This window comes from Stenella coeruleoalba (genome assembly GCF_951394435.1).
Source record: "Stenella coeruleoalba genome assembly, chromosome: 2".
NCBI lineage: Eukaryota > Metazoa > Chordata > Mammalia > Artiodactyla > Delphinidae > Stenella > Stenella coeruleoalba.
The window spans coordinates 148,327,703-148,354,718 of record NC_137147.1 but is presented as its reverse complement, the minus strand read 5'-3'; the positions used below and the strand labels follow the sequence as shown (position 1 = coordinate 148,354,718).

At 46.3% G+C, this 27,016-nt stretch overlaps 1 protein-coding gene across 1 annotated transcript in view; it reads left to right on the top strand.

Moving 5' to 3' along the window:
* The window catches only part of LIPC (lipase C, hepatic type), a 173,793-nt gene that overhangs the window by 130,818 nt on the left and 15,959 nt on the right, over positions 1–27,016 (top strand). The window contains exons 4-8 of the mRNA XM_079912117.1: positions 14,639–14,826; positions 18,467–18,649; positions 19,210–19,327; positions 21,595–21,828; positions 24,156–24,401. Coding sequence (XP_079768243.1) covers positions 14,639–14,826; positions 18,467–18,649; positions 19,210–19,327; positions 21,595–21,828; positions 24,156–24,401 — 969 coding nt within the window. The remainder of the gene's footprint in view (positions 1–14,638; positions 14,827–18,466; positions 18,650–19,209; positions 19,328–21,594; positions 21,829–24,155; positions 24,402–27,016) is intronic.

Here is a 27,016-nt window from a genome sequence, read left to right as displayed (position 1 = left end):
ACTGAGACCCAGCTGGTGTGGGGGAAAAGCCAGGTCTAGAAGCTTGATCCAGCTGACTCAGAAAAGCTGAGGACATCTCACGTACCACCATGGAGACCTCACAGCTGTCTGGTCCAATGTCCTCATTTTCCACATGAGGAAACTGAGGCCTAGACAGTTAAATGACTTGCTCAAGGTCAACCCGGATGAGTTAATGAGAAACCAGGACCTACGGAGATCTGCCAACACACAAACACACATAGTCCATCAATAGCTAAATATGAGTGAGGTAGTTCTGAGTGTCTAAAGCCACATTGTATATACAAGCAGATACAGCAGACCCAAACAAGAACATGCTCAGTGGCTTACCTCATGTGGAATGCCTTCAAGTCAGTCTCTGAGTTCTCTTCTTAGTCACCATAAGTGCAATTCAACACAGCCACACTCTAGACCGTGGGAATGCAACTGTGAAAAGACTGATTTCAGGGACCTCATGGTCAGTGAGCCTCCCGTGGCGTGCTGAATACCTGGCAAAGGAGATTTATGGGTCAGTCCTGGTGGGTGACTTTAACTTCCTGGTCTGCAGAAGAGCCACTCTCAGCCACTCTACTTCCTGTGTGACCTTGGTCCAAACACTTATCTTTTCTGAGACCCAGTTTCATTGGGGATAGTACCTACTCACAGAGGTGTTATGAGGATGGGATAAAATACAGAATTCCAAGTTACTAGCAAAAAGTAAGTGATAACCACATAAACAGTCCTTTAACCAGCCTTACCAAGTCCTCCAGCACCCCCTTATCACCTTTAATGAGAGCTTTTGGGTTTTATGGATTCTCTGGGTTGGTAATAATTATGACTATACCTGTGGGGGACTTGCTTGTAAGATTGCTTCAACTCCCAAGTCAGCAAAATGATCCCACCATTTAACCAAGCAATCCCACACCAGGTAATTCATGCTCATGGAGATAATCCTCTGAAAAGAAAAGCTCTCTGTGTGAAGTTCATTGCAGCTCTGTTTAGAAAGGTGAAAAATTAAAAACGCAGTGCTTGTCCCAGATAGGGAAATGGATACATAAATTCCAAAGCATTCCCTCAATGGAATATTACTTAGCCTTTAAAAATGATGAGTATGGGCTTCCCTGGTGGCACAGTGGTTGAGAGTCCACCTGCCGATGCAGGGGACGTGGGTTCGTGCCCCGGTCTGGGAGGATCCCACATGCCGCAGAGCGGCTGGGCCCGTGAGCCATGGCCGCTGAGCCTGCACGTCCAGAGCCTGTGCTCCACAACGGGAGAGGCCACAACAGTGAGACGCCCGTGTACCGCAAAAAACAAAAAAAAAACAATGATGAGTATGAACACTGCAGGGATATGGAAAGATGTTTACTACATAATGTGAAATTTAAAAAAGTAAAAAGCAGTTATATCTGCACAGTTACATGAAAAATATATTTGCTTCTGGATACAGAATAGAAGCACAGGAAAATAAAAAGTCAATCCATTAGGGTGATGAGAATGTGAATCTATTTTTTAAAACTTGTTTTTTGCTGTTACTCCACTTTGTGCAACAAATACATTTTTTAAAGAATAGGGAAGAAAACTCGATACGTGCTCCAGAAACAATTTAGCTGAAGGCAAGTTTCATTTGTGGGAAAATACCTGGCATGGAGTTGGTACTCAGGAAGTGTTGGTAGAGAGAATGAATGAGTAAATAAGTGAAGAAGCGAGTGAACAGAGCGCCAAAGCTGTGCCACTGGGAAGCCAAATTAGACAAGAAGGATTTCTGTTCTCTTTTCCCACTTAAGCTACTGGCTCAAGGTCTGTTTGGAAAAGCCATCCAGGGTCTGCTCTTCCTGTGGAGCTGAGAATAAGAGGATAGATGAAGCACTGCACATCTGAGCAGGCCCAAAGGAAGATAAAGTATGCACAAGGCTTAGCAGAGTCTCAGGCACATAGCAAACACCCAGCAAATGTTGACCACCGTTATGACCATCAGTAGTGGACAGAAGCAGAACCAGTCTAGTAGAGACCACCTGGGTCTCCACGAAAGAGAAGTGTTATCTTGGGAGGAGGCTGGACTGGGGCAGAAGCCCAGTATTCAAATCTCCTCTTTGTTCTAAACTAGCTGTGTGAGCTTAGATAAGTGAGTTTGCCTCTCTGAGTCTCAGCTTCCTCATCTTTAAATACCAGAATAATTTATTATTATTTTGAATTTATTTTCCCACCACCACCATTCCTTAGTTTAGAGGTATTTTCAGGACTCAGAAGCAGAAGCCACTTGAATCTAACATATGTTCCTATCTTTTGTAAAAGCCTAAATTCATCAAAAAGATAATTCTATGTATCCCCAAAAGGAGATGAGAAAGAGAGAGGATGCTTAACTTCCTGACTGGGAGAGGATAGGGGCTGGTATGTCCCGAAGTAGCAAGAACCCAGCCAGAGTTTCCATGACACTCCTAAAGAAGGAGGTGGTGTGGTGCCCTCCTGCCTCAAAGGGCTTCCCATCCCTTAAGTACAACCCCAAAGAGTGGAATTTCTGAGGACTGTGTAAAATGGGACTGAGCTTCTTAGCAGGTGGACCTGATATAAAAAATAACCAGTACAGAGAGATCTTTGCACAAAGTTGGGAGAAAAGAACTCCACCAAAACTGTGCAGGATGGGGACTCAATGCCCCATTTAAGCTGATAAAAGAAAATAAAGAAATGTGCTATTTGCCACTCACTTGAGTTTTGTGGACTAAGATCTCACTCAGTGGTGAGCTTGTTTTTTAACTGATGCTCTTTCAAAAACAAACAAACAACTTGATATTTAGCCAATTTCCATGGTGTAAATACTCCTATATGGCCAATTTCAAACTACCAACATTAAATTACTAAACATGGAGAGTTGAGAAGAAGTGCACACAATTGGCTCTTCTGAGCCGGCTCCCACATACACCACTGAGATTCACACATTATGAGCTTTCTGTGTCTAGAGCACTCTCAAAGATTTTTCTCAGCACTAGGATTTCTAGTACAGTAGGTTAAGGCTAATTCATAATGGTTAAAGCCATTCACTTTATCAAGTGTACTCTGCTGATTTTATTTATGTTGAAATATGGCCTAGTGGAACTGCTGACACTTCTACCTTTGAAGAACACCCCTCCCCAAAAATGAGCCATCCCCTTTGTCAATAAACAAATATAAATGTTCCAAACTGAATCTATTCCTTCCTTTGATGAAGTGGTCTTGTGCCTAAGAACAGACCATGCATCATCACTAAGGGTTATTAAGAGGAAGCCCATATATCTTTCCTTCAAGTTGTTTTAAAACAATATATTTTAACCTATAACTCATAATAATCCTAAAGGTAAGATTAGGACTAGAAGATTACTTCTGTAAAATAGGACTAACTACTGCTAGTCCCATTTTATAAGTGAGGTACAGAGAGGTTAAGTAACTAACCCAAGGCTACACAGCTAGTAAGTAGCAGAGCTGGGATTCAATCTAGGTAATCTGAGTCCAGAGTATAGGCTGCTAAACTCCCCACAGCACTATGTCTCCCTATGCAGTAACAAGCCACGTACAGGATGTGGTCTCATCTTGGGTCTCTTCCATCCATGGGGCCAGATTAGAAAGCAGTCGGCAATCTCTCTCCTTTCCTCACCTAGGTATAAGGTACCCAATGCATCTTCTGGCAGCTGATTGTGGATGAGGGAGTGGGCCCCATTTTTCCCTTACAGGCACAAGTACTGCCAATAATAAAGCAACTATTTCTCCCAGTGTGCTTGTCTCCACAAGGTGGTAGCTCTGGGCTGTAGTAGGACAGTGCTTCTAGAGCCCTTGACTATGATACCATCTGACAGTGCCCTATCCTCATAATTAGAGTGAAGGTCCTCTGCCCTCACCCCTCCTTCTGTTCCTTGGAAGCCTCACTTGGCAACTGTATAGGTCATGTCAGAGACAGGGCAGTGAGGGATAAGGGAAAATGAAACTTAAAGGCGGGAGCTGGACAGTCGTCAACATTCAAATAAAATTTTGAAACAAGAATGCTGTTGAGTTAATGTTTCTATCAAGGTAACTCTTGGCAACTCTCAAACCAAGACTTTATGCCAAGATCCACCATTCCAAGAGCTGTTGAAGAACCTGTGACTGTCCAGCTCCTGGGCAGCTTCCCCTGGCTTGACTCTGGTCAGATGCCAGCATCACAGCCCTCTTAGCTGTGTAAGAATTCTCCTGGAGTTCCCTCTGGTGAGGGAAGGAAAAACCTCTGGTCTGAAGATGAGGCTGACAATTCTGACAGGTGTTGGAGGGGGTCACGGGACTTATGGTTTTATTACTCTAGTCACCTCTGTTGTTTGGGGGCATTTCCCATCGACGAGAGGATGCCCCAGCAGCTGTCTTCTGAGACTCAAGATGCGTTTCCTTTGTGACAACCAGGGGCCTTACCTGATGGGATCAGCCTTTATAAGACACAGAATGTGAGTCCTCTGAGCTTCACCCCAGTGACAGGAACAGAGTCCCAAAACATGGCAGGAACGTGGGTTGGGACTCCTGTCCTCCAGCAGAGTAGGAAGATGCTGGCTTGGATGTTAGGAGAGCTGAGTTCTTTTGATTCTGCCGTTAACTAGATGCATGGTTTGGGACAGGTCTGTTGGCCTCTCTGGGTCCCCGTTTCACCTGTAAAATAAGGAAGTTGGACTAGATCATTATTACCAATAAGAGGTCCCTGGTGCTTATGGAATAATGGTGGGGGGTGGGAGAACGGCATCACCAAGCTATTTTCAAACAAATTACAAAGGGAGATTGTACCACACGATGTCATTTCTTTGCTTTTCACTGTAATTCTACCTATTTGGTGTGGTAACACTAATTCTCTCCAGAGGACTGGAATAGTAGATTGATGGTGTTATCTATATCCTTACTAAATAAGAAAAGGAAAATGAGAAACTCCTCAATAAATGAGGTTGCTTGAGATGCACAGAAAGAGAATTAAAAGCAGGCAGTAAATGCTGTATCACGTGGTCTCCCAGTCCCTTTCTTCTCTAACCCTCTCTGACCAGATGATTTGGGTTCCCAAGTATGGACCCCCTAGGTGCCTCTAGTCATCCCTGCCCCAAAGGAACCTGGAAGGGCTTTGCAGGTATGCCAGGTCTCCCTGAGGTCCTGGAGGGCTGGGCTCATCCCAGACTGATCCAATAATTTGGTTTGAAGTCAGGGCTGGAGCTCTCCCTGCCAAGTGACCTCAACCCCAGAGGACTCAGAAACATCTTGTCCTCTCGGGCCAGCCCAGCCCTGCATAAGCAACTGATGCAGAAAGACTGCCATTCAGCCTGCAGTGCCGAGGCCCAGACCCTGGGTCATGTGGAGAAACAACAGTATTGCCTGGCTGTAGCTCATTTTCCGAACAATGTTTTAAATGTACACCTGGGGAACCACTACCACCATCAAGATATAAAATACTTCAACCCCTCCAAAAACTTCCCTTTGCCTTTTCCATCCCCAGGCCCCAGGAAACCACTGATCTGCTCTCTGTCACTATAGTTTTACCTTTTCCAGAATGTCATATAAATAGAATCACACAGTATGCAAGCTTTTAAGCTGGGCCTCTTTCACTTAGTGTAATGCATTTGAGATTCCTCTACACTGCTGTATGTATCAGAAATGTGTTTCTTTTTGTTGCTAAGTAGTATTCCTATTATTGTATAGTATTCCTAAGTAGTATTGCTAAGTACATTCCATGGACATATCACAATTAGTTTATCCATTTATTAGTTGATAGGTATGGGTTGTTGCTAGTTTGTGGCTATTATGAATAAATCTTCTGTGAACATTTGCATCTTTGCATAGACATTTGTTTTAATTTCTATTGGGTAAACTCCTAGGTTTGGAATTGCTGAGTCTTATGGTACATGTGTATTTACCTGTATAAGGAACTGTCAAGTGGTTTTCCAAAGGGGCTACAGTATTTTGCAATCCCACCAGAAATAAATGAATCGTTCTTGTTGCTCCACATCCTTGCCAGCACTAGGTGTTGTCAGTCTTTTTAATTTTAACCATTTTAGAGGGGGAGAGGAGAGGTGGTATCTCATTAAGTATTTTGCCCGAGGTCACAAAAGTAGTAAGTATTGGGAATGGACCTCAAACCCAAGCCACATGGCTCCTGGTCTGGGGGCCTAACCACTACATTTGACAATCCTTGCTCTACTGACAAAAGTTTCAGTGTGAGCAGAACCAGACCTAGATCCTGCTTTCTTGGAGCTTACCACCAAACTGGGGAGATAGATATTTATGTAATGACTATTCAATAGAAAATTACAACTACAAAAACACCTAAAAGAACAAATAATAGGTAGATGTGACCAAGTCAGGACATTTCCCCTGAGGAAATGAAGACTGAGTTTACATTTGGAGAAAGAGTGATGTTAGCTAAGCAAATGGGGAAGACAGCAGAGCATGTCAGGGCAGGGGACCACACAAAGACCAGGCAGGAAGGAACATTGTACCTCTGCATTTTTATCATCTTTTCTCTTTTCATTTATTCACTCAATTGCCCTTACACAAATTAAGGTGGCCAACTCATCCTGGTTTGACAGGACAATTGGTTACCCTACCTTGAACTGATCCAGAGTGGAATATGCCCAAGACCTTGGAACCACTTTAGGGAAGTAAGCCCCCATATCCCCAGAGGATTCCAGTACAAATGGAAAGCTCTTCTGAATGGCATACTTTTTCATAATCAGATTTCTTGAAAGAAAAAAAAAATTCTGACTTAGCCAAGGGAATACAGCCTAAGAAGAAATTTTGGAGGAAAAAAACAACTTTCCAGCAAGAAAACACAGCCCCTATTTACCTTCTTTACTGGAATCCACAAAAGGAGAAGCTGTAGTCTAAGGCTACAGGATGGCCAGCAAAATCAGGCCAAAAGAGACAAAGAAAACAGAATAAATCAGATTTCTGAAAACGGCTTTCCTTCCATATCTTATCTCATCACCTTATATGACAACAAAATGGTGAAAAGAAGAAAGGAAAAATAAACAAACAAAAAGAACAGGTGAAACAGGAATGCAAAAGAGAATGGGAAGGTGGCAACCTCCTAAAGGTAATAAATTACTTCAGCAATTCTAGACCCCAAAGTTTTTTAAAGACCAGCTATAAAATAAATTCATTCAAGGCAAACTTAGGAATTTCAGCTGAGTTCAAAACAGTATTCTACAGGGAACTATATTCAATATCCTGTGATAAACCATAATGGAAAAGAATATGAAAAAGAATGTATATATATGTATAACTGAGTCATTTTGTTGTACAGCGGTAATTAACACATTGTAATTCAACTATATTTCAATAAAAAATAAATTAAAAAAATAAAATAATATTCTAATGACCTGAAAAATTACTACAGCCATATAAATCACCTCATAGGAGCAATTTATGCCTTGGGTCATTTGGGTTCAATATTACAGTGCAGTGATGCTGGGGTGTCACAAAGATTAGTAACTATATTGTCCAAATTGAGAAATCCAGGCATAGAAATATTTTTAAGATAATAAGTAAATGAGAGGGTGGGATGTTCAGGTCAGGGCAAAATTCAAGATGGCAGGAGTGGGAGAAGCACTGCTCACCTGGCCTTTGGTAGAATCTGCTTATCACCCCAAATCAACAACAGCTAAGAGCTAAATCTGTGAGGACCCAGTAGGGACTAAATTCTTATTCAAGTTTTTCCATCCTGCTGTAGTTCTAGAAATTCTGAAGTCCGTGTTGGCCACGTACACATCATAGGCCTGACCAGGGCAGCCAGGGACAGAGCTCTGGCTACATTTATCTCATAGGTTTGCTCCATCCTAAGCAGAGGACATGGCCCAGAGGATGTTCAGGGTAATCATGAAGTTATGGTCTTCCAGAGGACCCCTCCCACTAGTCCTGGGTCTGGGAATATTTTCAGTGTGTTAACAAAGTGAAATCACACACACACACACACACACACACACACACACACACACACACACACACACACACGGAGTTAGCAACTTAAGTAAGAATGTGGGACTTCCCTGGTGGTCCAGTGGCAAAGAATCCGCCTTGCGATGCAGGGGATGTGGGTTCAATCCCTGGTCAGGGAACTAAGATCCCACATGCTGTGGGGAAGTTAAGCCCACGTGCCACAACTACTGAGCTCGAGCACTTCAACTAGAGCCCACGTGCTCTGGAACCCACACGCCACAACTAGAGAAGAGAGAACCTGCACGCCACACCTAGAGAGAAGCCGTCATGCAGCAACGAAAGATTCTGCGTGCCTCAACGCAGATCCCGCGTGCTGCAACTAAGACCCGACGCAGCCAAAAATAAATTTTAAAAATAATAATAATAAATCTTTAAAGAAAAAAATAAGAATGTGAAAAAATTTCACAAACAGCTCTGTGGCAGGAGGCATATTAATACCTGTGGCTCCTGTCATGCACTTGTGTCCTCAGCACAAGCTAGTAACACGGGTGGTGCTTGACAAACATGGAACTGAGCAAAAGCACCCAGCCCAGGCATCACAGGCAGAAGACAGGTCCTGACTCCTATCGGGGCCTTTTACTGCAGAATCCCTGGTTCTCCCCTAAGCCAGCTCAGTCGCCTGCAGTCATCCACCTAATGATGTCCTTACCCAAAAGAAAATGAAATAATTTATTCTTGTATGAAATTTTAGGAACCCTCAAACCTGGTGGCTGACTTAGGAATAGAGAAATCACTTGCTGCAAGGAATCTAATATTAGAAATGTAATGGTTGCACCCAGCTTTTCCTTCTAATTCTGAGGAAGTTTTGCTGTCCCAGGAAGTTGCTGTCATGCAGAGGGCAACCCCAAGCTTCTCCAGCCCATCAACTTGCTTTCCAGGTTATAGGGGCTGACTCCCTCTGAAGGCTTCGACTGCCTACCTTAGTTGATATTCTCCCTCGCAAAATCACAGCCTTATCTCCAGATTCTTATCATTGGTGTGTCTTTAGCTCTTCTAAAGACATGAGAAAAAATGACAATTTCAGAAGACATGCCTGAAGAAGGAAAAGCTCCTATCCGATACAATTAGGACACATTTCCTCACTCATAATGCAATCACTGGACTTACTAACCGCTTACTCACGAGTTGTGAGGTTTAAATAAGTTCATACAAATAAGACTGCTAGAAAAGTGCCTGGCACAGAGAAAGCACTCAATAAATATTAGCTTTAAAAGTGCTGAATATCAATTTGGATATATATGCCTATATAAAGAGATATAAATAAGATCACCCCTAAGAAGCAAATGATTCTACTTTGGGGAATCTTTACTAAAAAACACTCATAGATTCAGACAAAGATTTATTTATAAAGATGGTCATCAGAGCATTGCTAGTAATAGGAAAAAAAAAGAAAACAGGAAACAACCTAAATGTCCAACAATAATGAAACAAACTATGTCACTTTTTTTTTAATACATTTATTTATTATTTATTTTTGGCTGCATTGGGTCTTCGTTGCTGCAGGCTTTTCTCTAGTTGTGGTGAGCGGGGGCTACTCTTCGTTGCAGTGCATGGGTTTCTCATTGCAGTGGCTTCTCTTGTTGCAGAGCACCGGCTCTAGGCACGCGGGCTTCAGTAGTTGTGGCACGCAGGCTCAGTAGTTGCGGCACACGGGCTTAGTTGCTCCATGGCAATGTGGGATCTTCCTGGACCAGGGCTCGAACCCGTGTCCCCTGCATTGGCAGGCGGATTCTCAACCTTTTCACCACCAGGGAAGCCCTATTCCACTTTTCAAAACCATGTTTTTAAAGAATTTCTAATGCTGTAAGAGAATTATCATTACAGGTAAAGAGGGATATAAAACCATTCACATAATATGATCTCAATTATAGACACCCCAAACAAACATCTATGAAACAAATATCTCCATAAGAATAGATTGGAAGGAAATACTCCAAATATTACTTGTGTGTTTTTCTGAGTAGTGAGATTCTTTATTCATTTCAGCATTTTTCAGATTGTATATCTACAATGAACATGTATTAATTCTACATAGAGACAAAATAAAAAAGTTAAGAGTCTATTACCATATCACAACTAATACAAAAACAACTGTGAGTTCTCAGACTAAGTCAGTGGCAGGGGGCAGAGAAGATAACCCTGAGACTGTGTCCTCAGAATTTGGTGACCCTAGTGGGTTACCAAGGAGACAGAGAGGGTATTCCAGGACAGCTCTTAAGCTTTCTAGCTTGAGCAAGCATGGACAAATGATGGTATCACAAACCACAATAGGAAATGTAGAAAGAAAGGAAGAAGAAGGTTGGGAAGAAAGAAAATAAATTCACTTTGGCCTCACTGGGTTTGCAGTGTCAAAAGCATCCCCGGGTAGAGAAGCCCTGTCAAGAGCCTGTTACGGGCAGGGCTAAAGCCTAGGAAAGAGATTTGGATATACTTTAGGGTGTGAGTCACAGTAGTGCATCCTTAAAGCTGTGGTTTACCTGAGGATGCTCCAGTATTCTGTGTGTTCTGTGAAGGGGTCAATCAAACTCTGCTCCCATGGAGGCTCAGACACTTGGGGACTACTCCTTCCACCCAAAATGTGACCTGAAGTAGCCCTTGCCTCCTTCAGTCATAGGACTGCTGCTGGATTACAACGAAGAGTCTTACAGAGACTCACTGTGACTTAAACGCTGTTTGGTGCTCTGGGTGCTGCTTCCATTGAGGACTGCACTGCACTCTCAGAGTCAACCACATGAAACCTGCTACGGTATATTTCATAGGAATAGTATTCAAGACAGTGGCCCCTGCCTCATGCAATGGCCTCTTTTTACAATAACCCACGGGAAAACCATCTCAGGCCTCAGGACCAGGAAAGTATGAGCAGCTGGACAGCATGAATTCTATAACTGCTCCTGTTTCCCTCTTTGATTTGGCCAATAGGAAGCTCAAAACAAAATCTGTGGCCCATCGTCTGCAACCTTATATGATCACAGAGTGTGCAGTTTAGTTTAGGTTGCTAATCTATTAACATTTCTGTCTTTGTTGTTTTGCCACCTTTATTTTCTCTTTGTCCCAATTTCTTCAACTATGAATTTTCAAGAGCCACTTAAAGTCAAAATTCTCCTTCCATGTCATACCCACTTTTTTTTTTTTTTTTTTTTGTGGTCCACGGGCCTCTCACTGCTATGGCCTCTCCCACTGCGGAGCACAGGCTCTGGACACGCAGGCTCGGCAGCCATGGCTCACGGGCCCAGCTGCTCCGCGGCATGTGGGATCCTCCCGGACCAGGGCACGAACCCGCATCCCCTGCATCGGCAGGCGGACCCCCAACCACTTCCCTGCACCACCAGGGAAGCCCCCATGCCCATTTTTGACTCTGTTTCTATCTCCTGGAGTTGCGCAAGAGAATCCTAGGCCCTCTTCCCCACAGCAGCCCTTCAGTGCTCAGGTCCTCCACTAAATCTTATATTTTTAGGCACCAGAGCCCCACTTTCTTCAAAAATTTCTCCTAGATGTGAGCACTTAAAGAATCTTTCATCCTTCCAGACTCAACTGATGCCTTATCTTCTCTTGGCATCTTCCCTAAAGCCCCTACTCAGGACGTCACTCCACAGCAGTATTCACAGCAACCTCATGCTTTCTTTCCCACTGGACTGGGGACTCCTGATACACAGATGTCAGGCCCTATTGGCCTCCAACTGGTACCTAGTCAGGGCTCAGGGCATAATATAATAATATATGCTTAATAAGTATTTGTTGAGGAAGTAAATGAATGACTTAATTTATACACAACCTCCTCACTCACACACATGCTAAAAGAAAGCCAAGCTCCGAGGAAGAAAAGGGAGAGCTCAGGTCTGTCCAGGTGTTTGTGAGCCATTCCATCTGACAACTCTTTTTTCCCTAGGACTCTCCTGAACAGATCTGAGGCCCCGGGTACTGGGGCCAGAGCTGATTCTCCCAGCTAAGTCCAGGGTAACTGGGATAAATTTTCACAGAAAGAAAGAATTTCACAGACCAAAAATGCAAGATGCTGGATGCTCCAATCTGTACTTATGTTAACAACACACATTTATGTGGGTCTAATAATATGCCAGGCATTGTTCCGTGCTCTTTACAAATATCATCTTATTTAATCCTTGTAATGACTTCACAAGATGGGTATTATATCTATCCCCATTTTATTTTCACGTAGGGTTTTTAGCATTCAAGTCAGCTATCCTGAAATGAAGGAAGATATAGCTATTCAGTCACTGAATAAAAGAAAATTAGTTACCTTGAGCTCCAGTTCATATAGGGCTGACAGATTGAATGACAGCCTTTGATCTGAGACCTGGACCCCACAGAATACCACCTCGCGCACTAATCACTTATTAAGCATCCTCAGCTCTGTCCTCCGTGAGTTCACAGCCTGGTGAAGGAAACACTACGCATCCAAACAAATAAATTATCTTAGGATCAGGGGACCAATACGGTGCTGGCAGCAAGAGGAAGTAATTACCTCTGGCTAGAAGAGACAGCTTCCTGGAGGGGGTGATGTCTGAGTTCCATTTTAACAAATGGACCAGAGGGGAGCAGCAGAGAGGGAAGCGAGAGTGCAAAGATGCAGGGATGTGAAATGGCAATGGGGGGAACTAGTGGCAGTCTGGGGTAGCAGGAGAGCGTAGAGAGGGGATGATTTGAGGGATGAGGGATCATCATTCAGGTGATGGACTTGGCTGCAATACCAAGAAGCTTAAAGATACTAACAGGTATAATAGTCATTTCTGTTCTAGAAAGATTCTTTGAGCAGCAGTGTGAGGGAGGGTGGTGAGATTAAACAGAGAGAGACCAGTTAGGAAGCTGTGGCAATAAACCAAGCAAGAAACAGTGTGCATCTGAGCTAGGGCACTGGATTCTAGGGATATTTGGAAACCTGAAGCTTTGGACTGATTGGATGGCTGCTGAAACAGTATATGATGACACCCAGGTTTCTGACTTAGAGACCAGTGGGGCAGTGCATGCAATGAGCTGGGGAGCACAATCTGAGATTATGCTTTCAGGAATGAGGACAAGCTCAGATAGTCTCTAAGCTTGGGAAAGTCAAACTGGGCGACAGAAATTTTCTTCTTTATCTCAGAGAAGTTACTCAGATTCTCATTCTCATCTCCTTTTAATAAAATATGATGCATTTCATTCTGTCATCATAGTGAAAAATCATTGCCCTCTGCTGGGAATTAATAACCTTTCAAATTAATAACCTTTGGATAGGAAAATTGGTTTCATTAATACCTCCCCTTGCACGTTGTAGTTTCATCATCTTTCTGTCCTGCTGTCCCCTGAAACCAAAAGCCCAAGACTTATTGTCTGAGAAGCCTGAATGACTTTATGCTCAGAAAGAATGATCAGAGCTCTTAGTAACTGGGCTGAATTGAGTTCACTGATCACAAATGCTGGTATGGCCTTGTGTCTGCCCCTCAGCCGCAGGGGAGCCCACCCTCGGCTGGAAGGGACTGTGAGAGCATCCTCCCCCAGCTCTTGGTCTGATTCCTAATCTTAGCAGAAAAGATGTCACCCATCTTGGGATGCCACACCTGGGGAACATGGCGCCTCCCTCAGGCTCCACCCAGCTTTATCTCTTCTGACTGACATCATGGTCTTGACAGCCGTTGTGCTGCCTCAAAGAGTTGGGTGACTGCCCATCCTCCACAAAGCGTCTCAGAGTCAGGGTGAGGCTCCCCACGAAGAGAAGCTAGATAGCCTTTCAGGAAAACAACAGAAGGTGTAATCATAAAAGCAATCTTTTTCTCCCTACCCCACCCTCACACAGTCTAAAGATTCCAGGTGGATATTCATTTATCCTTTTCTGCTGAAAACACTTTAGCAGCATCTTATCATCTAGAGCATAAAGTCCAGACTCCTCAGCATCCAGGGACCGCCCCCCCCCCCCCACACTCTGGCTTCCCAGCCTTCGGCTTCCTTCCACCCACAAGGTCCCATGCCTCTGAGCCCTTACTCAGCTGTTCCCTCAGCTTGGAAAGCCCTACTCCTTCCACCCACTTACACATACACACACGCCCTCATTCATCCCTCAGGGCCAGCATGAGCATCACTTTCCCTGGAAAGTCCTCCCTGAATGCCACTCCCCATCAAGCAGAATCCACCACTCCCTCTGTGACCCTCCCCGCCCCAGTCCTACCTGGTCAATGCAAGGCTACGTGTGAGAACGGGTTGAGCCACGGGAGAGAATGCGTAATGTCATCAAATAAGATGCTCTGTGTGCTGTCTCCCTAGCATAGGGATGTAGGGAATCGGAGTCAGAGAGACAGGGTCCAAATCCTACCACTTATTAGCATAATGATTTTGGACGAAATACTTATCCTCTCTGAACCTCAGTCCCAATCGCCTCTCCCATATTCCCACTGTCCTGGAGTTACTCCAGTGTCTGACTGGCTGATCCTGTAGCCACTGGGATGGCAGGATGGAGGATCTGGTCCTCTCCACCTCTGTGTGGGGTCCTCCTAGGTCACCCTCCATCATCTCCCATTCTGCTGGAAATAAAATGCTCTTTGGGCTTCCCCAAAGCCACAGCCCGTGCCTACCTCCAGCACCTTGCAGTAACCCCGCTGCCTAGTGCTCTTAGAAACTTTTGGGTTGTCCCAGAGCTGGCAGAGGTGGGACAGGTGCCAGGTTAAACACTGTCTCCAATTTTATCTTCCAGAGTCATTTGGAAGGAGATCTCGAGCTGCTGAAACAAAGGAAACATCACAGGAGACAAGAACCAGATTTCTGCTCTTTAAAGAAGAAACCAATAAGGGCTGTCAGATTCGGCTCAATCACTCAGACACGTTACAGCAGTGCGGCTTCAACTCCTCTCTGCCTCTGGTGATGATAGTCCACGGGTGGCTGGTAGGAAACGCTGACATGCCTTTTTTCTCTCTACTTTTACATTTTCTTTTCTCTCCCTCCCTAGTGTGTTCAATTGTAATAAAAAGATACGGAGCTGGTGATAACAACCTCATGAATAATACTTTTAAAGTACATTCTAATTTTCCAAGTGCTTCCCCACACATTATCTTATTGATTATCTCAATTTCATGAGTAAGCAGGGCAGAGAAAGTATAATTATCTCCACATTTCAGATAATAAAATGTGGCTCAAAAAGGTCACACAGCACATAAGGGCCCATAAGAGATTGCAGTTCATGAAGGTGAATCTGCATGTTTCCCAAGAGGAGGTAGGAAGCCAGAAGACATAGTCTCCCAATAAAATATTATATTTGTAAGGGTTAAATTCAGCTGCAAATAACAGAAATCCAAATTGGCAGTAGTTCAAATAAAACAGAAGTTTTTTTCCATTTCATACAACAGTCCAGTATATGTAATCCAAAACTGAATAAACAGCTTTGGTCACTGAAGTCCTCAAGGACCCAGCTCATTCCCTGCTCACTATTCTGCTATCCTTAGAGTATGGTCCAAGATGGCAGCTAGAGCACTAGCTATCACATCTGCATCCCAGGTAGCACAAGGTAGTAAAATGTAAACACAAAAAAGTAAAAAAGCAGGGATTTTAAAGAACAACTATATTGAGGTATACTTCGCATTATACCATAAAATTCATCCATTTAAAGTGTACAGTTCAATGGCTTTGGGTATATAAATGTGTTTTCTTAGGTTAGCTTCCCAGAAGCACCTGTGAAATGCTTCCAATTACATCCATTTGCCCATACCTAGAGGGAAAGGTGGTTAAGATATGTAGCCTCTTAGAGAAAGTGTAGCTTTTTAGTGATGCTAAAATGCTATTACTGTGGAAGAAGGGGGAAAAGAATATTGTGGGCAGTGATTGAAGTCAAACAAAAGTTTCCAAGAAGAAATTCTGCCTTACTGGTTTCTAGGCCACCCACAATTTGAAGCTTGGTTCACACTGTGAAACCTCCAGAGATCTGGGGTCTATTTCATGACTTGAAACCCTTTCCCTACCATCTAATTGAAAAATACTCTGCAACCCCCGTCTATCCTAGCTTAGAGAGCAAAATGAGCCCATCGGCCCACCACCACTCTCTCAACATGTATTCACTCATACCCTCCACATGAACAAAACGGACCCCATGCCGGGCCTCATGGGGTAGTGGGAACCACATGACGCCATGTGGGTGTAGCCACAAGGTGGGTTTGCCATCCCAGAAAAGCACAGAGGCTCTTGTAGCCTGCCAGCCGCTTCCTCCTAGGATTTAAAGGAGCCCCACCCTAGGGAAGGGCGGGGGGTGTTCCACCACAGCACAGGGTTGGCAGTGAAGGTGGTCGGGGCTTTCCTGCCCCTAGAGAAGAGACCTAACACAGATGAGGCCCTATAGGAGCTAAGCCATTTACATTAGACATCAGCTCATTTAATCCTCCTGCCTCCCTACACGGCCACTTGAGTTAGTCTCATCTCTCAGATGAGGAAACTGCAGCTCAGAGAGGTCAAGCAGCTACCACAGTCACACAGCCCTCAGTAGACAGAACTCCAAAACTAGAACCCTCATGCTCCAAAGCCCACACTGTCAAAGACTCCATTACCTCAAGCCTTTGTCAAGGACGGGTTTGGCAGGGTCCCCATCACACAGCAGGCCTCACACTGCAATCTCCTCACTGCAGCTCTCTCTAGCTAAGCTAGGAGCTCCATCCCTGTTTCTTAAAAAAAAAAAAAAGCATGGAATTGGAGACAGAGGGTAGAACCCTGAGATGAAACCTATCTTAAAGGAAACTAAAGATCAGACATGGAGGGAGTTCTCTGGCGGTCCAGTGGTTAGGATTTGGCGCTTTCACTGTGGTAGCCCAGGTTCAAGCCCTGGTCAGGGAACTAATATCCCACAAGCTGAACGGCATGGCCAAAAAAAAAGATCAGACATGGGAAGCTCTCCTGTGGGAGCGGAGGGGGTAAGGATGGATTATTAGAAAGCCATTGTAAGGAAAGAACATTCCACCTCTTCGGCTGCTTTAGCCAAAGGGACCTTCCCTTACAAGAGAAAAAGAGAAAAGAAATTGGGAAGGAGGGAATGCATCCAGAGCAGAGCTCTGGGGAGGAGAGAGCTGTGGACTTGATACCTGACTTGAGGTAGGGACTCGAGCTGAGAGCCTTACAAACAGCAGGGCCGGCTCTCCCTGCCTCCACTGTCACTCTCCCTGCCTCCCCCTTACCTCTGCTTGTAGCTCCTTCCAAATGACTTCTCTCCTCCTGGCTCAGGCTGTGACTTCTGCCTAGATTATCCCTTCCCTCATCTCCCGCCGCACAGGATCCATTATATATTAGGTGCTCCAAAAATATTTGTTAGCTGAAGTAATGGCTGGCTTCATATCTTGTTTACAGACATGAAGATAGCAGGGTCCTCTTACCGGGACCCTTTTACTAGAATGAGTTCTTTGTTTTCAAAATCTTGTGCAGACTGGAATATATCTACTATTGCTGGTAATAATAATAATAATGACAACAGCAGCAGCTGCAATAACGAACATTTACTGAGTCCTCACCATGTTCCAGGTGCTAAATGCTTTACATCTATTAACTTGTCTCATCTTCACAGCAATCCTGGAAGGAGGACACTATTATTATCCCCATTTTCCAGACAAGGAAACTGGGCCACTGAAAAGTTAAGTAACTTGCCCAAGGCCACTCAGCTAGTAACTAGGAGAGTCTGGATTTGAACCCAAGGTGTTACATCCACATAGAAGGTACTGGGTAGAAAGACATTTATTAAATGAATGCATCTTACCCCAGACTCACAAGCCAAACCATCAGTACTGCTGTCCAGCTTCACCTCTGCGTTCTCGTCTTCAATTACACCCAACTTTCCTGCTCTCCCCAGACAGGCCGCACTGCCCTTCTGTGGTTCTGCACCTCTGCACATGCTCTTCCTCCGCCTGGCGTGCCCTAGATACCCTCACCCACCGCCGCCACACTCACCGGCCCACCTGGATTCTTCCGTGAGAACTCCTATTTATCCTTCCAGACACAGCACAAACGTATTTGCTCTGTGAACCCTTCAGGAGTGCCCTGCAAACTGGCTCTCAAACAAGGAACATACACAGAACAGTTCTCCATAATGAATCAACCCAGTTGTTACTGAGTTCCTACTATGTTCCAGCTCACAGTCCTACCCCCTCTAAGGCAAGCAGAACACAGTGGGTGTGACCCAGAGGTGCGGCAGCACAGGGAGGGCTGGGGGTAGCCCCCCACGGGACATTTGGAAAGTCCAGAGACATTTTTGGTCTTCACAGCTTGGGGAGGGGGAGGAGAGGGGTGCTGCTGGCCTCTCTTGGATGGAGGCAAGGATGCGGTAAACATCCTACCGTGCACAGGACAGCTCCCACAGCAAAGAGATATCTGGCCCCAAGTGTCAATGGTGCTGAAGCTGAGAAGCCCCAGGTTAAGCCCTTCCTCCTGGAGAGAAGGAGCCAGCGTGAGCCCAGAGTTGGAGAAGGAAAGAGGTGAGCAGGTAGAGAGAGGGAGCTAGCACAGCACTCCCGCCTCCCTCCCGGGGAAGCTGATGACCCTGTGGTTCCACCCTCAGATGGAAGCCTCGCTGGAAAACTGGATCTGGCAGATGGTGGCCGCGCTGAAGTCTCAGGTGGCCCGACCAGTCAACGTGGGGCTGGCAGAATGGGTCACCCTGGCCCACACCCACTACTCCATCGCTGTCCGCAACACCCGCCTCGTCGGCCAGGAGATCGCGGCCCTTCTCCAGTGGCTGGAGGTGAGACCTGCCCTGACCTCCCTTCTCTCCTGTCCTCTCCCCTCCTCTAAGACTGGTCTCCTAGAGCAACCCAGACGGGAGAACTACTTCTGCTAAGCTCACAGGAATGGGAAGGCATGGGACAGAGACTGGACCCCCAGCGGTCTCTCAAATGCCTCCCTTAAAGCCCTATTTTATAGAATCATCTGCCCCCACTACTCCATCCACTGTTCCTTTTATGCTCACCTCTTTGGATGTGCTAAGGGATCTAAACACACCCTATAAGCTGTCAAACTCCCACACACATGAATGAGATCACTCCCGCAAGGCATTAACATCCAGGTAAAGGTGGGCAGACAGGAGGCAGCATCCCCAGGCAGGGCCCCAGGTAGCTGAGCCTGAAAGGAAACAGGACAGAGTCAGCAAGGTGAGAAACCAGCTGGGGTCCTGAGGAGGAGTTAAGCACCTTACTTGTGACCAGGCACAAAGAACAGAGAGAGCCTAGAACAGGCTGCACCCACAAAGGCTTTTATCCAGGCAGCTCTCTCCCCTCCTGAAACGGTCTCACCGCTGTCTTCCAGGAATCTGTTCACTTTTCTCCAAGCAATGTTCATCTAATTGGGTACAGCCTGGGTGCACACGTCTCAGGATTCGCTGGCAGTTACATGAGCAGAAAGCACAAGATTGGGAGAATTACAGGTAACCACACCTGATAACTAACAGCTATAATCTTCACAACTGCACGGGGGCGTGGAGCAAGGACCTGCTTTTCCAACGGTCTCATAATTAACCCACCCCCAGCTTCCTTCAAGCTGTATTAGAGTTCACAGGAGGACTTATAGCACTATTTATTGCAAACATGACCGCTGTCATAGACTGCCGTTCCAAGAGAATTTAGAGCAAATCACAGCCTCACTTCCTATTGCCTTTCCTCAAACAAAGGTCTCTCACAGTCCTGCCAAACAGGTCCTAAAAAGTAGATTTTGTGTACACTTTTGTAGCAAAAAAGAGTTTATTTTCAAGCTATAGTTTTAAAAGCCCAACGTGAGTTAAAGAATGACAGCCCTAAATTTGCTGTAACAGCCATGTTTGTACCTCAGTGTTCACTTTTGTGAAACACGTGGGTCCTACTCTGGGGCCCATTTGGATTGAGGGAGGGATCTCTGCACCAAAAACCTCACCCCAAGCTCTATGCCACCTAGGAAATGCCCCTAGATACCCAGGAAGAGCTGAAGACACACAAGAAGGCCTTTCCTACCAGGCTGCCCTGACACAAACCTCATCCCCCGCTGCTGCCCCAGAGTCAGTCAGAAGAACACGTCTCATCAGCCAAGTCCCTGAGGCCCACTGATTTCTACAGGGTAAAACTAAGGAGGCCCAGACAAGGCCCTTCTCAGTGTAGTGTCCCCAGAGCTCTCCAGCTTCTCCTCCCACTGTTCCCTTCTTATAGTTCCAGGCTTCTGTGACACTAGATTTTTCTCCACTCTACATACGTGCCGTGGCCTTTTGTGCTTCTGGGCCTTTGCAGTCACTTTTCTCTTTGCCTGGAAAACCAAGCCCTAGTCTCCCTACCAAACTCCTACTCATCCTTCAAGACCCATCAGGCTAAAACAATAATTCACAAGCGAGAACAATTCAAACAAAATGTAAGATGAATAACATTGCTGTGATCTTTTATTTTATCAAGAAAGAACATTTTTGGCAACTCCTATCTACTATTACCATTCCTTCATAAAAGAAGAGATTTATTTTAACACTGAAAAAAGACAGGGATAATGGCAGACATTTAAACGAAGCAAATCTGTCATGATGAGAACTCATTTTCTGTTTTTTGTTTTTTTTTTTCATCTTGCTGGTGACGGGGAGGCCTGATCCATGGATCAGTATTTGGCGCCCTCCATGATTTAACACTCAGTAGCCTGGGGGTGAGCAGACCTCCCACACAAGAACCTTCCACAGAAGTCCAGTGAGGTCCTTCACAGACAAACCAGGCCTAGAAGGCTAAGTCAGAACTGCAGAGAGGCGGCACTGGGGCCCAGGACCCTCTCCACGCCGGCTGGTGTCACGGGCCACATCAGGCATTATTAGCCAGGCCCACACATATCAGAAGCAACAGGACCGCTAACTACTCTGTTGTCATCTCATAGTCAGCCTGACGAAGAAAGGAATATAAATCACTTCCTTTATTTGTAACTACGGGTGAGGGCTAGAGAGCAGGGACTGTCATGGTGCCCTGTCAATTCCTTCACCCCCAACAGTGATGGAAGCCAGGACTGACATGGGACAACAAAGGGTCCTCCAGAGAAGGTAAAGGAAGAAAGAGAAAAAAATCTTGAGTGCATAAATACTTCCCAGCTACCATCAGCCAGGAGCTGCCACTTGTCTCATGCAAACATCTCTGTCACTTAAGGAGCAGAGCTGTGAGCAGTCCTATTTGCTCACAACATTTTTCCCAGAGAACAGTAATGTCCCAAGGCGGTTCTGAACATTCCAATGAAATGACATTAGTGTAGGGGAAAAGCCAGCTTGTTTAGGGAAATTATTGACAACCTGCAGGCAAATAAATTCTTTCTTTGATGGATAGGTTAGAACTACTTACAATAAGCACAGTGGGTTTTTTTATAGGCAAACAGATGCTCTTGAAAGTAGCGTGAGAGGTACTTAAAATTGATTGGCTTAACTAAATCAAGCATTCCCTTATAACCTTATTTCTACCACTGGATAGTTCCTGCAAACCTCTTTTCCCCATAAATAATAACCAGCCCGTGTCCGATTTTTAGTGCCATGAATTACTACAGTTTTACTGCAAAAAAGTTATGGCAAGATTTTCGAGAGAAAGATGATGCCCTAGGATTTTCTTCTTCCTGCTAGCTCATGAATGTGTAATAACATGAAAAAGGTAAAAAGAGCATTTCTTCTCCTCTCCTGTTGCTCTCACCTAACCCTTCCCCTTGCTTTCCTGTTAGGGCTGGATGCTGCGGGCCTTTTGTTTAAAAGAGCTTCCCCCAGTGACCGGCTTTCACCAGATGATGCCAATTTCGTGGACGCCATTCACACCTTTACCCAGGAACACATGGGCCTGAGTGTGGGCATCAAACAGCCCATAGCCCACTATGACTTCTACCCCAATGGGGGCTCCTACCAGCCTGGATGCCACTTCCTAGAGCTCTACAAACATATTGCCAAGCACGGCTTAAACGGTGAGAAAGAAGACACTAGCCTACGCTGGTTTACATTCCCCACAACTGATGGGGCCTCTGGATCCAGTGGTGTCTAATCTGCAAGATTCTGAGAAGAGTTTGGCAAGGGTGGGGCCCAGGGTGAATGGTCACCAAGTCCGCCCAGAGAGAGGGCTTGTGGGAGTAGGTAAGGGCTGCCGCTCCCCCCAAGCCCTTCCTCTTCACAGGCAGCGGTCCGTGGAGCTCAGGTGCTGAGGGTGAGCGGAGGGGCACCACTGGGAGTCCCCGCTTCTCACCTCCACTCAGTGTACCCAGCGAAGTCTCTCCCGGGGTATTAGCCTTTCTGAAAGTGGAGCCCTGATGCCTGTGGTTCTTCCTCTTTCTCCGGAAGCTTCCTCACTCAGGGGGCTTCCTCTATTCTGGGCCCTATGATGATCCACTTAATAGATCATGGTTTCTTGATCCTTGGTCTCCCAAGAGTGGGAATAACTCTTCCAACCCCCGTGAGGTTTAATCAGCTGACCCTACAGGACATTCATTATGGAGATTCTTCCAATTAGATGTTCAGCTCTAAATAGGTCCTTGTGACTTCCTTTGTCTCAGGGCGGAAACTGAATATGGCAATATCTGGGTTGCGATCCCCCTTCTCTCTCAAACCCTAAAACCAAAACATTAACACGCGCGTGGGTAACGGGCCCCGGATTAAAGAACAAAGATGTGAGCCAAAACCATACGCTTCCTAGGCATTCCAGGGTTCTCATTATTGTAAAATAATATCCTGATTAAGACATGCCAACTCACTCTAAGCCAACTGGAGACCCCCCAACCCCCACATACCACCATCTTGCCCCAATCATCTGAAACTGAGCTGAGCACATACTATCTCGTGATTACATCACCACCTTCACATCTCCTGTATCAGAATGACCTTCACACTGGATACTATCTCATTTTGGCTGGACTCCCAGCTTTCCACCCGCCCACGCCTGAGAGAACCTTCTCGGAACTTCCCCTTATCATTCCTTACATCATCTCTCTCCAGTCATCGCCCTCTAGTCGCCAGCAGTTCCTGGTGACCATCCAGCCCTCTTCCCAGATTTACACCCTCCCTAAGCTCCACACAGACCCCTAGGATGGTGTTTATTCGCTAGTTGCCTGGTAAATGCATCTCTGACCAATTACGGCCGTTTTCTCTTTTGTGCTACACGTCAGAATGATGGAACCAAGGACATTCATTTACCTCGCCCACGCTTGGTATGGTTTTTCTCAGTTTTCTTCACCCTTCGGTTTGCAAGTGATCCTATTCTGGGGTGAACATGTTAACTTGGTCAGTTGGTAACTGCTTTACCATCCTCACCACCTCCTGGCTAGGTGAGCTAGAGTGAGTGAGTGAATGTCTTTGAAACTCAGTTTTCTCACTCGTAACAGCTGCCTCAAGGAGCTGTACTGAAGATCTGGGGAGGCACTCAGTGTGGTACCTGCCGAACAGTGGGTGCTCAACAAATATAGCCCCTAGTGACCAAGAACTGAGATGACTAATCCTGGGCAAACAGATTTGGCAAAGTTACCTGTGCTCCACCTTCACATGAGGTTCTTAGCACATCTCGTGGTGGTTCCTCAACATTCCTAGAGAAAACTTTACTAAAGATTGTTAAGATTTGGAGACCCAAAAACAACCCCCCCCCAAAAAAAAAGGTCAAAATCCTTGGTACATAAACCTCCTAAACTTGTTTTGGGTTAGGCCCGTTCAGACCTGGTCACTGGGATATGTCCTTCTTGAAGCCAATCCCCATGCTGGTTGTACAGGCCAGTTATCTTAGGGCACGCAGTGGCTGCTTTGAGACAGAAGGCAGACATGGTGGGGGAGGCCTCAGCTCTCACCAGACCATGAGCCAAGTCCCAAGATTGCCTGGGCACTGGTTTACCCAGCTTTATTAAGAAAAGAGGCATTCCGCACAAGCCTGTTCTGCTAACTCACCCTTAAAGCATCAGCAGTTGTGCATTTTTAACCATTTGAGATTAAAATATTTCCAAAAGGAATTACAGTACCCCACTTGCTTAAATAATTCAATATTTTCTTAGTGACTTGGGGCCCCTATTAAAACACCTACCGTAACATACAGGGTGCCCACAGCAGCCCCCGGAGCCTGAGACTATGCCTCCACACTAAGTGACTGCAGGGGGTCTACCCCTTGTGTAGTGTTCAGTCAGTTATCACATCCACTGTAGTCAGCGGGTTGACCTGAGCACTTTCCTCCTCCTTCCTAATGTGCCGGTACTCTGCACTGAGAAACAAGGTGATCCTTCAGACAAAGGGATGATAATGTGCTTCTTGCCTCGTTTTCCAGCCATCACCCAGACCATCAAATGTGCCCACGAGCGGTCGGTGCACCTCTTCATCGACTCCTTGCTGCACGCTGACATGCAGAGCACGGCCTACCCGTGCAGGGACATGGACAGCTTCAGCCAGGGCCTGTGCCTGAGCTGCAAAAAGGGCCGCTGCAACACGCTGGGCTACTATGCCCGCCAGGAGCCGCAAAGCAAGAAGAGCAAGAGTCTCTTCCTGGTGACTCGAGCCCAATCCCCGTTCAAAGGTGAGTGCATCACTAACAAACGTAAGGTAGATAGCTAGTGGGAAGCAGCCGCACGGCACAGGGATATCGGCTCGGTGCTTTGTGACCGCCTGGAGGGGTGGGATAGGGAGGGTGGGAGGGAGGGAGACGCAAGAGGGAAGAGATATGGGAACATATGTATATGTATAACTGATTCACTTTGTTATAAAGCAGAAACTAACACACCATTGTAAAGCAATTATACCCCAATAAAGATGTTTAAAAAAATTTAAAAAAAAAAAAAAAGGTGCGTGCAGGAGAGCCTACAGAAGGGCAGGATGAAGCCACTTGTCTGAAGGTTCAGAAGTTCCCTGAAGTGTTTTGCTGGAACTACTTCAGGCTCTGTTATTTTAGTGGTTTTGACCCTGCACAGATTCCAGACCGTGATGATGACACAGCCTCTCTCTTTACCCAAGAATGTGGCTTCCTCACTGCCAAGTGCTGGAGGAGAAAGCTTGATACTTTCTGGAACAATCCTCGGGTTGGCTGTACTTCATCCAATATCACGGTCCCCTAGAATATTAGATCCAGAAGGCCTTGAGCAATTACCTTGACCACCCAGGTCTCATTGTACAGGGCCCTGGAGACTTCTCCAAACTCAGACTGGAACCCAGTGCTTTCATCTCTGCTTATGGCTTCCAGGAAAAACCTGGGCTCCACACTACATGCATGCTTCCTCATTTCCCCTGACGTTCGAGTCAGCTCGTCTTACAAGAGATCATTGTCCTATTGAGGCCCTCCCTAGAAGTTCTGCGTCTCAACCTCAGGGGAGAAATTGAGCCCCTTCTTCTTGCTGGGTTGAACAGGAGGTCAGAGAAAGGGCTGTGGTCATGATTTGGGCTGAAGCCAGCAGAGAAATACTCCACTAAAGCCTAAATCCTCCTGGAGGGAACAAGCCAACATCTGTTGCCTTTAACATTTCTGCCTAATCCTTAAAACAGCTCTGGAATGATTTAGCATCTCACTGTTCACAGCACATGCTCACGTCACCGGGAGGAGCCTGGTGCGGTTTGCTTGTTACCGTGCAGATGTTTGTATGCAGAAGGTGAACATGCTGTCAGTAGCACTTTGCCTTTGCACCGCGTTTTACACAAAAACATTACATGTATCCATCGACTCCTCGTGGTGCCCACAACAGCCAGGCGAGGTTGGCAGGGTTAGCCTGGAAGGAGGCCTGGAACCCACGTCCCTCTGACTCCCAGGCTGAACACTCCCAGGTGTTCCGTTCATTACCACACTCCCAAGTTCAAGCTCCGAGGCGACTTATTTTTTAGGCACAGGATTCTTCTGTTTATCTGAACTTTTGCTCTCCAGCCAGATTTCCCTTCCCTGAGTTCCAGGAATGACAGAAATCAGATGGAGCGTCTGATAGCTTCTGAGAGCACTTGGAGCGAGGGCAGGATCTTTCTTCCCTGAGGGGCAGAGGGGCCCCTCAGCTGTCTGTCCTTGAGGGGTGGCGGCGGAACCCGTGGCACCCAGAGCAGGTGAGGGGATTTGGAAGGCCTCCTGCTTCAGGGAGCTCCCCCGCCGCGGGCTGCCAATTAGACACTCATTTGGGTTAACCAGCTCCTCTTTTAAATGGCAAAGCTGCCTGGACTGATTAAGCCTCTCAGATCATCACATTTTACCAGATCTACTTTAATCCTGGAATGTTAGTGTTTCAAAAAACTGTTCAACTCCACCATTTCACAGATGGGAAAACAGAGGCCCAGATGCAGGAGAATCATTTGCCCGGGGACACAAGAGGAATTCTTGGGGGCAGAGCCAGCATTTAGACCCAGGCCTCCAAACAACTAGTCTAGTGATTTTTACCTTGGTAACCTGCCCATGGTCTGTCTATGGGGGTGAGGGAAGGAGGAGAGGTGAGGGAGGATCTTGCTTTCTCCTTGCGGTCAGCTGGAAAGAAAGCGCGTCATTTTTCACCTTCCAGGGCAGGGCTGTGCATCTGAAGTGAGGGACTGGGTCCTGCCCGAGGTCATCTCCTGGGGGGGCGTGGAGATGGGGGAGGGAGGCGAGAGCGTCAAGAGAAGGAAGAGGGAAGAGCAGTAGGCACAAGCCAGGCTGAGTTCTTCCCTTTGCCCAGGACCCCAGATGCCCAATCACCACACGGTGCTGGTGTGAACTCACAGGGACCCCTTTCCCATGAAGGAGGATCAAGAAATCACATGAGGGCATCACTACAGGCCATCATTTCTTCTTCAAGCATAAATAGAGCCAGGGTAGGCAGAGGCCCTCCCTCAGGGGGCCCAGGGGAGACCAACCCCCTCCCACATGCTAAATGCTGTCCCAGGAAGACAGATGATGAGTCCCTTGGAGACAACGTTGCAGGAAGGGGGATCCCTTCCAGAGCCCAAGAGTGGGCTCTTGCCTAACCCTCGGAAATGAACTGTCCGAAGAGACATAACGTGCTGACAAAGCAAGAGACTTTATTGGGAAGGGGCGCCCGGGCGGAGAGCAGCAGCGTAAGGGAACCCAGGAGAACTGCCCTGCCACGGGGCTCGCAGCCTTGGGTTTGTATGGTGACGGGGTTAGTTTCCGGGTTGTCTCTGGCCAATCATTCGGACTCAGGGTCTTTCCTGGCGGCGCACGCATTGCTC